This window comes from Dermochelys coriacea, chromosome 13 (assembly GCF_009764565.3).
Source record: "Dermochelys coriacea isolate rDerCor1 chromosome 13, rDerCor1.pri.v4, whole genome shotgun sequence".
Taxonomy (NCBI): domain Eukaryota; kingdom Metazoa; phylum Chordata; order Testudines; family Dermochelyidae; genus Dermochelys; species Dermochelys coriacea.
Window position 1 is genome coordinate 38,402,282 of NC_050080.1, and position 15,255 is coordinate 38,417,536.

The 15,255-nt window shown below is 62.5% G+C and overlaps 1 protein-coding gene across 1 annotated transcript; it reads left to right on the forward strand.

The window, feature by feature from the left end:
* Nucleotides 1–1,840: 1,840 nt before the first annotated feature.
* On the forward strand, nt 1,841–15,106 carry TGM1 (transglutaminase 1). Its single transcript, XM_038369732.2, is given in 15 exon segments — nt 1,841–1,962; nt 1,965–2,066; nt 2,717–2,908; nt 6,049–6,300; nt 6,933–7,051; nt 7,246–7,353; nt 7,492–7,666; nt 8,511–8,649; nt 8,757–8,860; nt 9,207–9,295; nt 9,518–9,671; nt 11,965–12,246; nt 13,520–13,680; nt 13,783–13,919; nt 14,261–15,106. Coding segments are annotated over 15 exon segments (2,472 nt in total). The 5' UTR covers nt 1,841–1,844; the 3' UTR covers nt 14,601–15,106.
* The last annotated feature ends 149 nt before the right edge of the window (nt 15,107–15,255 follow it).

Below are 15,255 nucleotides of genomic sequence, written 5' to 3' on the forward strand. Positions count from 1 at the left end.
ATCCCCCCCACAGCCCTGCCTGTCCGTCCGTCCATCCATCCCCCCCACAGCCCTGTCTGTCCGTCCCCATACACGTCACTCTGTCCGTCCATCCATCCCCCCCCCACAGCCCTGCCTGTCCGTCCATCCAGCCCATCCCAATACACGTCATTCCGTCCATCCATCCCCCCACCACCCTGTCTGTCCATCCCCATACACGTCACTCTCGTCCGTCGATCCCCGCCACAGCCGTCTGTCCGTCCGTCCATCCCCGTACACGTCACTCCGTCCGTCCATCCCCCCCACCACCCTGCCTGTCTGTTCCTCCTTCCTTCTTTCCCCATACCCGTCCCTCCATTCATCTGTCCCCCCATAGCCCTTTCTATCCATCCCCATATACGTCACTCCGTCCATCCATCCCCACCACAGCCCTGTCTGTCTGTCCCTCCTTCCGCCCCATACCCGTCCCTCATCCATCCGTCCACCACGCCACCCACAGCCTGTCTGTCTGTCCCTTCATCGTCTGTCTCCATGGCATCTCTCCGACTGTCCCATCCATCCACCCCACAGCCCTCCGTCTGTCTGTTCCATCTTCCCTATACCACATCCCTCCAGCACAGCCAACCATACCACCACCAGGTCGGTCTGTCTGTCTGTGTTTCCATCTGTCCATCCCCATACACATCCCTCGTCTGTCCATCCATACGTCCATCCACCACCCCCCACACACAGTCTGTCTGTCTGTCCATCCGCTCCATCCCCATATACACCCCTCGGTCCATCCATCTCCACCACAGACCTCCGTTCCTTCCACACATCAATCCATCCAACACACACAGTCCTGTCTGTGTCTGTCTGTCTATCCATCTCCATGCACGTCTCTCCATCCATCTATCCATCCACCCCACAGCCCTCTGTCTGTCCGTCCACTCATCCTCCCGCAGCTTCTGTCCATCCATCCGTCTGTCCCCTTACATGGCCCCTATGTCCATCCATCTACCCCACAGCCCTCTGTCTGTCCGTCCATCCCCATACATGCCCCTCCGTCTGTTATCCATCCATCTCCCCCTGCCCCCACACAGCTTCTGTCGTCTGTCCATCCGTCCCCATACAACACCCCTGTCTGTCTGTCCATCCCCATGCAACATCCCTCTTTCTGTCCGTCCACCCATCCATCCATTGCCATACAAACCCTTATGTCTGTCTGTCCATCCGTCCATCTCCCCATGCACAACCATCCATACCTGTATGCTTCCCTGTGTCTGTCCGTCCTTCCCCTACACAAACCCTTGCTGTCTGCCTGTCCATCCCCACACCCCCATCTGTCTATCTGTCCCCCACATCCGTCCATCTATCTAGTCCTCACACACATCCCTCTGTCTGTCTGTCTGTCCATGCCCCCGGCTGGCCCTGGGGCAGGGGCAGGCGTGGGCGCCTGGGAAAGGAAACTGATATTGGCTTAGGAACCGTCCTTCCCCTCCCAAAGGACAGGCCGGCACCCAGCTCTGCATGCCCACTCAGGACGCCTGGGTTCTCTGCGTGAGGACGTGCGCTCTAGTGGTTAGAGCAGGGCTGGGGGGTCGAGTCAGGACTCCTGGGTTCCCTCCCCGGCTCAGACTGGGCATTCTGACGCAGAACCAGGGTGGTGAAGCATCTGTGACTAGTTCTCACTGTCCCAAGGCCGATTTCCCCATCACTTGGTTCGTGCTGCCTGCCTGGCAGCCCTCCCCCCCAACACATCAGGAAGTGATGTGCCCAGTGCTGAAATGCAGCCACCTCTGGGGTGGGGCATGGCTGGGGGAACAGCGCATATAACAGCACCAGGGAACTGTGTTCACTGCTTGTCTCTCTTCCACCCAGGCAGGATGCCGGAGCCCGATACCCGGATGGACGTGGGGAGGTGGGCGAGTGCAAGCTACCGGGTGCGCCAGCCTGGCCCCCCAGATCCCCAGCCTGAAAGGAGGAAGCGATCCTTCTTCAGCAAATTTGCAGATGCTGCAAATGCTGCGCGGGGCCCAGGGACGACACGGACTGGGGGCCGGCCTGGGGAAGTGCGGGGGTCCCGGCGGCCCAGCCAGTCATCCGGGGTGAGGGGGGTTCCCCAGGGGCGGGAGGGGTCCCCCATGCTGCTGAACCAGCACTGGGCTTGATCCAGGCACCGCTGCAGGGAAGCTTGCAGCCCCTGGAGCAGGGGCTCCCCCAGGTGGGTGTTGAGGGCAGCAAGGAGTGGAGGAGAAACCGGATGCTACTCCCCACTGGAGTCCACTGGGGCCCCCCATGTCCCCTCATGGCACCCCAATTCCCCACCAGGAACCCAGCCTCTGCATGGACTCCCTCACTCCTCTTTTACCCCCCAGAGCAACCTGCCCCATCTGATCCCCTGTCCCAGGGTTCCCTTCCCCAGAACAGTCTTCCTGCTCCGGGGGGCCCTGCTGACCCTCCCCCCCATACAGCTTCTGGGCATCTGGCCCCTGCCCCACTTACCTCCTTCCCCTCCCCCAACTGCCACTGGGGTTCCCGCTGCATGTCCTGTGGTCCACATTCTGGACTTGGGGTGTCCCCTGCCCCTCCACCTTCTGGAGTTCCCCTTTCTAGGTCTGGGGGATCCCCTGCCCCTCCACCATTGGAGTTCCCCTTTAAGGGTCTCGGGGTCCCCTGCCAACCCTGCCCAACCCCTGCTGGGGTTCCCCTTTCTAAGTCCGGGGGGCTCCCCACTGACCAGAGCCCTGTCCCGCAGAGGGGATGCTTGTGGTGAGCAGTGTGGACCTGATGGGGCAGCGCTCGGGGGCAACACGCCGAGCCCACCACACGGACGAGTTCGAGTACGACGAGCTGATCGTGCGCCGGGGGCAGCCCTTCGACATCCGCCTGCAGCTGCGGCAGCCCTACGACCCCGAGCTGCACCGGGTCTGCCTGGAGCTGCTCATTGGTGAGAGACGCCCCCCCCCATGCTGCCCCAGGGCTCCCCGCTGCCCCGGAAGTGCCCCCCACTGCTCCCCAGCACCTCCCACTGCTCCCCCTACGACCCAAGCGCACCGGGTCTGCCTGGAGCTGCTGTTGGTGAGAGACACATGCTCCACCCCCCTCCCCCCCTCCCCCTTCGGGGCTCCCCGCTGCCCCCTGCAGCACCCCCCCACTGCTCCCACCCCCCCTGCTCCCCCGACGACCCCGAGCTGCACCGCGGAGCTGCAGTTGGGAGAGACGGAGCCCCCGCTTCCAACCTGCTGCCCCCTGCTGCTCCCCAGCGCCCCCGCTGCCCCAAGCCTGCACCAGGTCTGCCTGAAGGCCGCTCCCTTGGTGAGAGCTGATTCCTGGGCCCCCCTGCAACGTCCTGCTGCCCCCCAGCACCTCCTGGCTACCTCCCTGCTGCCTCTTCCTGCCCCCACTGTTCCCCTAGCACCCCATGATGCCCACAGTGCCACCCTGCTGCTTCCTGGCACCCCCAGTGTCCCCTCGCTTGCCCCAGCAGCCCCCGGTGCCCTGCAACTCCCCCTGCTGCTCCCCCCTTCCACCCCATAGTGCCCCCTGCCTCCCTGTGGTTCTCCCCAATGCCCCATGGGATCACCTGATGGGGGACAGGACCCCCGCACTGCTGGATCTCCAGCCCCACTCCCCACAGCCCCCCCTGCCTGAATCCTGCATGCAGGTCTGATCACCCCACCTCAAAAAATCTATTGGAATTGGAAAAGGTTCAGAAAAGGGCAACAGAAATGATGAGGGATCTGGAACGGCTGCTGTATGAGGAGAGAGTAACAAGACTGGGACATTTCTGCTTGGAAAAAATGACTCTGGGGGGGGGATATGATTGGGGTCTATAAATCATGAGGGGTGCAGAGAAAGTGAATAAGTGTCATTTACCCCTTCTCATAACACAACAACCAGGGGTCACCCAATGAAATTAATAGGTAGCAGGTTTAAAAAACAAAAGGAAGTATTTTTTCACACAATGCACAGTTAACCTGGGGAACTCCTTGTCAGAGGAGTTGTGAAGGCCAAGACTATAACAGGGATCAAAATAAAACTCCATGAATTTATGGAGGACAGGTCCATCAATGGCTATTAGCCAGGATAGGTGGCCCTAGCCTCAGGGGAGACAGGGAGGATCACTGGATGATCACCTGTTTCGTCCATTCCCTCTGGGATACCTGGCGTGGGCCACTGTCAGAGGACAGGACACTGGGCTAGATGGACCCTTGGTCTGACCCTGTCTGGCTGTTCTTATGAGAAGCCAAGGCTGATCGGGGGGGGGGGGCTGGGGAAGGAATTCTGCCTCTCCATGGGGCTGGCTCCAAGGTGTGGCCCATTCCCTTGGTGCCGGCCCAGCTGGCTTTGTAATTAACCCCCTTCCCACGTCCCACACCCTGGGGCCACAAACCCACCCCATCATTAGCGGCCGGACGGCACCGGCAGCTCCCCATATGTGGTAGCCACATTCCCACACCCCTCCCTGCTTGGCCAGACCCCGAGGCCACATGGCACCAGTGTGGGGAAGCTCACAACACTCGATTCTCCCACTGTCCCATCTGAGGGCACTGCTGGGGGGAAGCTTGCAGCCCTGGAGACCCCACTTTCCCAGCCAGGGGGCACTGCTGTGGGGAAGCTCGCAGAGTGGCAGTCCCAAGCTGGCTGAGAGACAGGCTGTGGGAGGCAGCAGGGTGTGTAAGGGAAGCGGGGCAACCGCACCCCACTGGGCCCCACCCCTGCTCCCCCACACTCGGGTCGAACAGGTTTGGGAGGGGCCTCTCCTGCCCAGACCTGCTGATGGAGCTGAGATCACACGGCTGGGACGGCCCGCCAGGCCTGTGAGCTTCCCCCCAGCAGTGGCCCCAGCCAGGGATATGCTGGGCCTGTGAGCTTCCCTCCAGCAGTGCCCCTAGCTAGGGACAGGCTGGGGCTGCAAGCTTCTCCCCAGCCGTGCCCCTCCAGTCCTATGCTATGTGAGATCAGATACCTCTGGGTGTCTGGGCCCAGGGATGGGGGCACATGGGGGTGACTGGTCCCTCCGTAGAGAATGGTGTGTGTGTGGGGATAGATGGACAAAGTGTGGGGGGATGGATTGTTGGTTTCTCCTGGAAGGGGCTGGCCAGAGGGGGGAAGAGTTGATGTGGGTCTGGCTGGCTGGTTGGGGGATGGGGTGTCAGGGAATAGAGAGGGGCTGGGCAGGGAGAGGCAGGGGTCTGGCCAGAGGGCTTGGGGAGTGGGGTGTTGCGGAATAGAGAGGGGCTGGGAAGGAAGAGATGGGGGGCTGGCCGGAGGGCTTGGGGAGTGGGGTGTCGGAGAATAGAGAGGGGCTGGGCAAGGAGAGGCGGGAGGCTGGCCAGAGGGCTTGGGGAGTGGGGTGTCGGGGAATAGAGAGGGGCTGGGCAGGGAGAGGCAGGGCGCTGGCCAGAGGGCCTGGGAAGTGTGGTGTTGGGGAATAGAGAGGGGCTGGGCAGGGAGAGGCGGGGCGCTGGCCAGAGGGCCTGGGAAGTGGGGTGTCGGGGAATAGAGGGGCTGGGCAGGGAGAGGCGGGGGCTGGCCAGAGGGCTTGGGGAGTGGGGTGTCGGGGAATAGAGAGGGGCTGGGCAGGGAGAGGCGGGGTGCTGGCCAGAGGGCCTGGGAAGTGGGGTGTCGGGGAATAGAGGGGCTGGGCAGGGAGAGGCGGGGGCTGGCCAGAGGGCTTGGGGAGTGGGGTGTCGGGGAATAGAGAGGGGCTGGGCAGGGAGAGGCGGGGTGCTGGCCAGAGGGCCTGGGAAGTGGGGTGTTGGGGAATAGAGAGGGGCTGGGCAGGGAGAGGTGGGGGGCTGGCCAGAGGGCTTGGGGAGTGGGGTGTTGGGGAATAGAGAGGGGCTGGGCAGGGAGAGGCGGGGCGCTGGCCAGAGGGCCTGGGAAGTGGGGTGTCGGGAAATAGAGAGGGGCTGGGCAGGGAGAGGCGGGGGTCTGGCCAGAGGGTTTGGGGAGTGGGGTGTTGGGGAATAGAGAGGGGCTGGGCAGGGAGAGGCAGGGGCCTGGCTGGAGGGGGGCTGACCACAGGGCCGGGGGGGTTACCCTGTGGGGGGGTTTAACTCCCTGTCTCCCCCCCACACCCAGGCCCCACACCCCAGGTGTCCAAGGCCACCCACATCCTGGTGCCGGTGGGGGCCCCACTGCCTGGGCTGGGCTGGGCAGCAGAAGTGAGGGACTCCAGCAACAACAGCCTGTCCCTGCGGGTCACCACCGCCCCCACCGCCGTCATCGGCAAGTACCGCTTCAGTGTCAAGACCCGGAGCCGGGCAGGCGAGTACCAGATGCCCTTCGACCCCCGCAACGAGATCTACATCCTCTTCAACCCCTGGTGCCGTGGTGAGCGGGGGGCACAGCAGCTGGGGGGAAGCACATGGGGGTCAGGCTCGCAGGACGCGGGGACACGGCCGGAGGGAAGCTTGCGCCGCTAGAGGTCAGGCTTGCAGGACGTGGGGGCACGGCCAGGGGGAAGCTCACAGTACATGGGGGAGCCTGGAGCGGGAGGGTTTGGGGGTGGAGCCATGGGGGAAGGGTGGGACTATGGGGCCGGTGTCAGACTGATGGTCCCTGCTCCCTAGAGGACTCGGTGTACCGGGTCAGGGAGGGTGCAGCGCACCTGATGTGGGAGGGGCAGAGGGCGGGGCTTTGGGCAGTGGGCGGGGCCTTGGTGGGTCTGACAGGATCTGCCCCCCCACCTCAGGGTGGAGTGGATCTAGGGGAGGCGGGGCCAAGGGGCAGTGCCTGGGGCAGTGGGCTGGGCTGATGGGCTCCTCCCCCCAGGGGCAGGAGTTGTGAGGCAGTGGGCAGGACCAAGGGGCTGACGGGCTCTCCCCGCAAAGAGGACACAGGCAGGAGGGGCCAGAGCCGAGGAGCTGTGGGCGGGGCTGTGAGCAGGGCCGAGGCCAGGGCTGAGGGGCAGTGGGCGGGGCCGAGGGGCAGTGGGCGGGGCTGACGGGCTCTCCGCCCCCCAGAGGATGCCGTGTACCTGCCCCGGGACGACTGGCTGGAGGAATACGTGCTCAACGAGAGCGGGCGCATCTACTACGGCACCGAGAGCCAGATCGGGGAGCGCACCTGGAACTATGGGCAGGTGGGACCGGGGACAGGGATGGGCGGGTCCTGGAGCAGGAGCAGGAGGGGGATGGGGCAGGGCATACCCCAGAGGAGGGGTCCTGGGGCAGGACGGGGAGAAGGGAGGGGAATGGAGGAGGGGGCACCCCAGGATAAGGGTCCCCGGGCCGGAGGGCGCTATTCGGCGCTGACCCCAGTCTCTTCCCCCCGCAGTTTGACCGGGGGCTGCTGGACGCCTGCCTGTACATCCTGGACCGGCGCGGGATGCCCCACTCGGGGCGCGGGGACCCCATCAGTGTCTCCCGCGTTGTCTCCGCCATGGTGAGTGGGGGAGGGGCCCGTGGGCGAGGGGGGCACCTCCACCCCCCCATCCCATCCTGACCTCCACCCTCGGCACCCGTCTGCCTCTGCAGTCCCCCCCCCTCACCACTCTCTTTCCCCCCCCCCCGCGTGGGGCAGGTGAACTCCCTGGACGACAACGGGGTGCTGGTGGGGAACTGGACGGGTGACTACTCGCGGGGCACCAACCCCTCGGCCTGGGTGGGCAGCGTGGACATCCTGCGGCAGTACCACCGCACCGGCTACCCCGTCCTCTACGGCCAGTGCTGGGTCTTCGCCGGCGTCGTCACAACTGGTAAACAGGGCGCGCCACTGCTGAGGGTGGGGGCACTGCCCCCCACTGGCCACTGCGGGGACACCACCTTTGGGGAGCACCAGGTCTGGCTGGCCACCGGGGGGCATTGCTGGGGGGGGCGTGCTAGACCAGCAGACCACTGCCGGGGGGACACCACCCCTGGCCAGCTGCCGGGGGACACCACTGGGGGGATGTGCTGCCTCCAACTAGCCATTGGGGGGCACTGCTGGGAGGGAACGTGCTGCCCCCACTGGCCACTAGGGGGCACTGCTGTGGGGGAACACGCCAGGCCTGGCTGGCCACCAGGGGGCACCGCCCCTTCTGGCCACCAGGGGGCACTGCTGGGGGGAGGTTCTGGTCTGACTGGTCACTAGGGGGCCAGGGAATGAAGAAATGGGAACAAAAGAGGGGACGCGGGAAGGAAAGAATGGGGGGAGAGAGAGAGAGAAGCACTGGCGGGGATGTAGGGAGAGGAAGAACAGAGGGAATGAAAAGCAAGGAGAGGAGATGAAAGCGGGGCTTGCGAGAAGGAGGGAATGGAGGAATGCAGAGAAAGGAGGACTAGAAAGAAAGGAGAGAGGCATGGGGGGTGGAAGGAGAGAGGGAATGAAACAACCAAGGGAAGGGACGAGAGAGCGAGACAGAGGGGATGGAGACAGATGGAGGATGAAGGAGGGGAGGGAAGAATAGAGGAACGAAGCGATAGAGGGGAAAGAAGAGGGAGGGAGGAAATGAAAGAATGAAGAGGCCGGACAGGGATAGCGCTGGGGGGATGCTGCAGGGGGTAGGGGAGCTGTGTCCCTCCCCACAGCCCGACACATCTCCATTCTGCCCCCCTCCCCAGTCCTGCGGTGCTTTGGGATCGCCACCCGCACGGTCACCAACTACAACTCGGCCCATGACACGGATGTCAGCCTCACCATGGACATCTACTTCGACGAGAACATGAAACCACTGGAACGGCTCAATGCCGACTCCGTCTGGTGAGGGGGCAGCCACCGCGGGGAGCTCCTGGCTACTCCAGTAGGAGGCGCTGTGGGGGGAGAAGGGGGGCTCTGATGCAACCGGTAACCCCCTCTCTGCCCCCCAGGAATTTCCACGTGTGGAATGACTGCTGGATGACCCGGCCCGACCTGCCCTCAGGGTATGACGGGTGGCAAGTGGTCGATGCCACCCCCCAAGAGACCAGCAGTGGTGAGTGGGGGGCAGAAGGGGGGAAGCAAGGGGGTGGGGGGCAGAGGAAGAAGGGGCAGGGAAGAAGAGGGGGAGCCTGAGGGATGTGGGGGGTATTGGACAGAGGGGTCCCCTTCTGCTGGAGCGTGAGAAGCCCCCTCCCACAATGCACCTTCCACAGGGCGCACTTCTCCTCTGGTGAGTGTGATCCAGTGTCGGGGAGTTCCCCAGGACACCGGAAACGTTGCTTTTGGAGCCCCGAGCCCCACAGGGGCTGTTGGGTGTGACTGTGTGTGTGTGTCTCCCACCCCCACTGCCTCTTCCCCCAATCCTGCCCGTACCTCACCCCCTTAACCTCTCCCCCCAGGTATCTTCTGCTGCGGGCCCTGCTCGGTGGAGGCCATTAAGAAAGGGCTGGTGTATCTGAAGTACGACGCGCCCTTCATCTTTGCTGAGGTATTGTGGGGGGAGGGCAAAAAAGTCTGCTCCCCCAAAGATGAAAATCAATATTTGGGGGAGGGCTGTGAAGGGGTGGGGGCAGGGTCTCTCTGTGGGACCCTGTGTTGGGGCAGGGTCTCTACGTAGGGGCTCTGAAGGGGCGGGGACAGTCCATGGGGGCTGTGAAGGGGCGGGGTCTCCGTGGGGCGCTGACCCAATCCCTGCCCCCCCCCGCCCCAGGTGAACAGCGACAAAGTGTACTGGCAGCGCCAGGCCGATGGCACCTACAAGATCATCTACGTGGAGGAAAAGGCCATCGGGCACCTGATCAGCACCAAGGCCGTGGGCTCGCACCAGCGTCATGACATCACCGATCTCTACAAGCACCCTGAGGGTACGTGTCAGGGACGGGGTGGGCAGCGTCGGGGGGGCCAGGCCCCCCGCCCACACCACCCGCCTGGCCTGCCCCTCAGCATCGCACCGCCTTACGCACTCGCATGTGCACGATCGGCCATACAGGCTTTCATACTTGCCGTGCACACTTGCTCATGGCACCTCGGCTGCATTTGCACACTGGCTCTGGCACGCATCACACACCCTCTTCTGCACAAGCATGCTCACTGTTGCATACTTCACATGCCCTCTTCTTCTTTTACACACTCACTCTTGCATGCTTCTTTGGTCTCTCTTACATATATATATATATACCCACTCACTGGGCACATTAATTCTTGCACTTGCACACACTCACTAGCACTCTTGCCCTTCTCTCTCACCATCCTGTTTGCACGCTCAAGTGTCAGTTTTCAGAGTAGCAGCCGTGTTAGTCTGTATTCGCAAAAAGAAAAGGAGTACTTGTGGCACCTTAGAGACTAACAAATTTAGTAGAGCATAAGCTTTCGTGAGCTACAGCTCACTTCATCGGATGCATTTGGTGGAAAAAACAGAGGAGAGATTTATATACACACACACAGAGAACATGAAACAATGGGTTTATCATACACACTGTAAGGAGAGTGATCACTTAAGATAAGCCATCACCAACAGCAGGGGGGGGAAGGAGGAAAACCTTTCATGGTGACAAGCAGGTAGGCTAATTCCAGCAGTTAACAAGAATATCAGAGGAACAGTGGGGGGTGGGGTGGGAGGGAGAAATACCATGGGGAAATAGTTTTACTTTGTGTAAAAAGAAAAGGAGTACTTGTGGCACCTTAAAGACTAACAAATTTATTAGAGCATAAGCTTTCGTGAGCTACAGCTATCCGATGAAGTGAGCTGTGGCTCACGAAAGCTTATGCTCTAATAAATTTGTTAGTCTTTAAGGTGCCACAAGTACTCCTTTTCTTTTTGCGAATACAGACTAACACGGCTGCTACTCTGAAACCTGTGATTACTTTGTGTAATGACTCATCCATTCCCAGTCTCTATTCAAGTGTCAGTGTTTGCATGCTCATGTCTGCATGTCTTCTGCACTACATTTGCATGCTTGCCTACTGGTTTTGTTTGCACGCTCGTTCTTGTGCCCTCACCCATCCGTGTTTGCGTGCTCCCGTCTCCCTGTGCTGTTCAATTGTACACTCCGTTGCTGGACCCCCACCAATCGCTGTCTGCTTTCTTGCTGCGCACCAGGAGGAGTTTGACGCTCAGTATGACCCTGCTCTCTGGGAAGCTGGCCCGTGCAGAGTTGTGACACTCCCCTAACAAGGAGGCTGGGCTCCCCGTAGTGCAGGAGCATTTCCAGGAGGATTTGACACCCTACCAACCCACCCTGTCATGCCAGTTCCCTTCGTGTTTGTTCTGGGTCTTGGCTCATCTCCGATTTGGAGAATGGCATTCCAGGGCCAGGCCGGCCCCTCCTCGGCACATACCGAGACCTGGAATGAGTGTGGCTGGATCTGGACACCTTTCCTCGCTGCTTGTGCCAAACACTGGGCTGGGCTAGTGTCGGGTGTGTGGGTGAGCGGAATTCATGGGGGAAAGAGCCCCAACAAGCTCCTGTAACAGCCGAGCGTTCATATACCGAGGTACACTCTAATCTGACACAGATGTGTTGGCTAGTTTTGCACACACAACCATGTTTGCACACTCACTTTTCCATGTGTGTACACTCACCTGTGCACCCCAAACACGTTTCCATGCTCGCTTTTTGGCCTTCCCACTCCCTCTTGTTCACTCACACATTTGTGTTTGAGCACTCACTTTTCTGTTTGCACTCATACGTTCATCTTCATGCTTGCTTGGTCATTGTTGCACACTCACTCATGCACGCGCACACGTCTGTTCACATGCTCCGTTTTCTGCACTTGAACTCTCTCATTCTTCCACAGACACATTTTGGAAAATCATTTTTCTGCATTTCCACACTGTCAAACACCTAAGCCTGCACCCTGATTTGCCACGTTAGCACACACACAATCCTGTTCATGATCCGTTTTCCTGCATTTGCACACTCATTCCTGCACACTCACAACTGCAGACTTTTGTTTCTGAATTTACGCACTTACACTCGCCCATTTCTGTTTGCACACTCACCTTCTTATACGCCCTGGTGTTTGGACACACATGCATGCTCAGGCACTGCTGTTTGCGCACAAGCGCCCACCCTTGCACAAGGCCGCTGGTCCCAGTGGGGGAGGCCCGGCTGGGATCCCCTCCTGCTCTCACTGACTCCTTGTGGCCCCCCCCAGGCTCGGAAGCCGAGCGGCAGGCAGTGGAAACGGCGGCACGGCATGGCACCAAGGCGCATGTCTACAAGAACAAGGAGTGGGGCGAGGACGTGTCGCTGAGCGTGGAGACCTCAGAGGCCATCATGGGCCAGGACGTGAGCATCCAGGTGGCCCTGAGCAACCGGGGCAGCAGCAGCCACAGCGTGGCCCTCAGCCTGCACCTAGCCCCCATGTTCTACACGGGCGTGACGGGGAGCACCTTCAAACAGGAGAGCCGGCAGGTGGAGATCCCGCCGGGAGGAGGTGAGCCCCGGCCCCCTGGACCCCGCGGCCCCCAACCCACCCCCCTGAACCCCGATCCCCCTGCAGCCCTGACTCCACCCCCCTGAACCTCGACCCCCTGCAGCCCTGATCCCCTGACACCCAGTCCACCCCCGCAAACACCAACCCCCTGCAGCCCTGACCCCCCGGCCCTAAGCCCCCACTCCCTTGAACCTCAATCCACCTGCAGCTCTGGCCCCCAGGTCCCTGAATCCTGGCCCCCTGCAGCCCTGACCCCCAGTCCACCTCCCCGAACCCTAGCCCCCTGCAGCCCTGACCCTCCACCCTCAGCCCACCCTCCCAAACACCAACCCCCTGCAGCCCTGACCCCCAGCCCCCCAAACACCAGCCTCCTGCAGCCCTGAGCCCCTGGCCCCATAGCCAACACCCCTGAACCTCGACCCCCTGCAGCCCTGATTTCCTGCAGCCCTGATACCCCAATCCCCAGCCCACCCCCCAAAGTGTCTGCAACCCTGACCCCTAACCCATCCCCTGAACCCCAACCGAAATCCTCCAGTTCTTGAAGCCACAAAACCACCCACCCACCTCCCAAACGCCTTGGAAGCCTGACTTCCTGGCCCCCAGATAATACCCCTGAATCCTGACTCCCTGCAACCCTGATCCCCTGGGCTCCATGTTCCCAACCTACCCCCAAATGCCTCTGAACCCGGATCCCCTGAAACCCTGGTCCACAATCCATTCCCCTGAGGCCGGATCCCAAATCCCCCCAGCTCCTAAACCCCCAAAACCTCAATCCACACCCCTAAATCTCCCTGAATCCCAATCTCCTGAGCCCCACAGTTCCCAAACTCTTATTTCCCCATCGCTAACCCGCAAATGCACCCCCACATCCCTGTGAACCCCAATCTCATCTATGCAGCGAAAACCCCACCTAGTCCCCCAAGTCACCCTGAACCTCCAGCTTCTGAACTCCCCAATCCCCTGCACACCGATGCCCAGCCCCCTAGAACCCCAAACTACACCGATGTGACCCAAAGCGACTTCAAACAGGACCAGCTCCTGCTTGCCAAAGGTGGTACCTCCAAACCCATCCCTTCCGGGTCCCCCAAACCTCCTCCCCCAAGTCTCCCTACCACTACATATCCCCCTGAACCCTCAAACCCAGCCCCCCCACCCCCATCCTGACCCATTGATTCTCTCAGCCCCGGCCCTCCATGACCCTGGGTGCCCCGGCCCTTGGGCAGCTGCCCCCTGCCCTCACCGGGCTCTCTGACCCCTTCCTTGCCCCCTGCAGCCCAGTCCGTCCGCATGGTGGTGTCCTATGCTGAGTACCAGCCACACCTCATGGACCAGGCCGCCCTCATGCTCAGCGTCTCTGGGAAGGTGGCTCAGACCGGGCAGGTACTCGCCAAGCAGCACAGCTTCCGCCTGCGCACACCGGACCTGACGCTCACGGTAAGGGGCCCGGACGCCTGGGTTCTCTCACTATGGGGGGGGGGGGGTCTGACGCTCACGGTAAGGGGCCTGGACGCCTGGGTTCTCACCTCTCTCTCTCAGGTGCTGGGCCCAGCTGTGGTGGGGAAGGAGACCCAGGTGCAAGTCGTCTTCAAGAACCCACTGCCCCAGACGCTGACGGGCGCTGTCTTCCACATGGAGGGATCGGGGGTGTCCAGCCCCAAGGCCACGGCCATAGGGTGAGTGATTCCCCCCCCCCCTTCCATCCTCCTCCTCTCCCACTCCTCTCTCAGAGCCAGGGATGGAACCCAGGAATCCTGGCTCCCAGCCCCACACCTCTAACCACTAGACCCCACTGTCCTCCCTGAACAGGGGAGAGAACCCAGGAGTCCTGGTTCCCAGTCTCCCCACCCCTGCCACTCTACTCACTAGACCCCCTCCCTTCCCCTCCCCTCCCCGAGCCAGGGATGGAACCCAGGAATCCTGGCACCCTACGCACTTCACCCTGCTCTAGACCCCCTTCCATGCCAAGGGCTGGGATGGAACTCAGGCGTCCTGACCCCTTCTTCTCTCCCCACAGGATCATCGGTGGGCACCAAACGATCTCCTTCCGCCAGACATTCGTGCCGCTCCGGGCCGGGCGGCGCCAGCTGGTGGCCAGCCTGGACAGCCCACAGCTCTCCCAGGTCCACGGGGTGGTGACTGTGGATGTAGCCCCAGCCGCAGGGGGCCAGCCAGCTCCCGCCCGCAGCTCCCCGGCACGGGGCTCCCCAGCCAGGGGCTCCCCGGCACGGGGCTCCCCGGCACGGGGCTCCCCAGCCAGGGGCTCCCCGGCACGGGGCTCCCCTTCGCGCCAGCCAGACCCCCGGAACTCTCCTGCCCGTCACCGAGACCCAGGCCGAGCCGGCCGGGCCGGCTGAGCCCCACAGGAGCCAAAGGGGTGCTCTGTGCCGCAGGCGGGAGCGGGGGCTGGGGGTCTGCCCACCCCCATCGCCCACACCTCCAGCCGTGTTGAAATGCGGCTCCATCCATCCACACTCCCCCTCCTCCTCCGTCCCCCGACACCTGCCCCCCTCTGTCTCCATCCACCCAGCCCCGCAGCCCCTCTCTGAAGTCCCCCAAGCTGCCGTCCTGCCCGCTGCTGACCCATCGCCCCTGCTTTCCACCCCCACCTCAGACAGACGGAACAGCTCTTCCCGGACTCCTGGGTTCCCCCCAGCAGGCCCCCCCTGCTCTCTGCGCCGCACCCCGGGGGCTCCGCCCGGACAGCGGAGGCGGATCCGGTCCGGGGTTGAGGGGGGAAGGGGGGGCAGAGCCCCAGCGCGGGAGCCCCCCCCCCCATGGCTGGGCCGGGTGGTTCCCGAGCCGGGGAGACCCGGGGGGGCCGCGGGCGCGGATCGTTATTTGCAATAAAGGGTTTGCCCCCAAATCCCGCTTCCAACTTTTTATCCGCGCGGGGGGGTCAGAAGCGGATCGGCGAAGCGGGGGGGGGTGCCGGGGGGGTCCCAGCACAACGGGGTGGAGCCACCCAGACGGGGGGCGGCGGGCACGAGGAAGGGGCGGGGTTTCACGGGG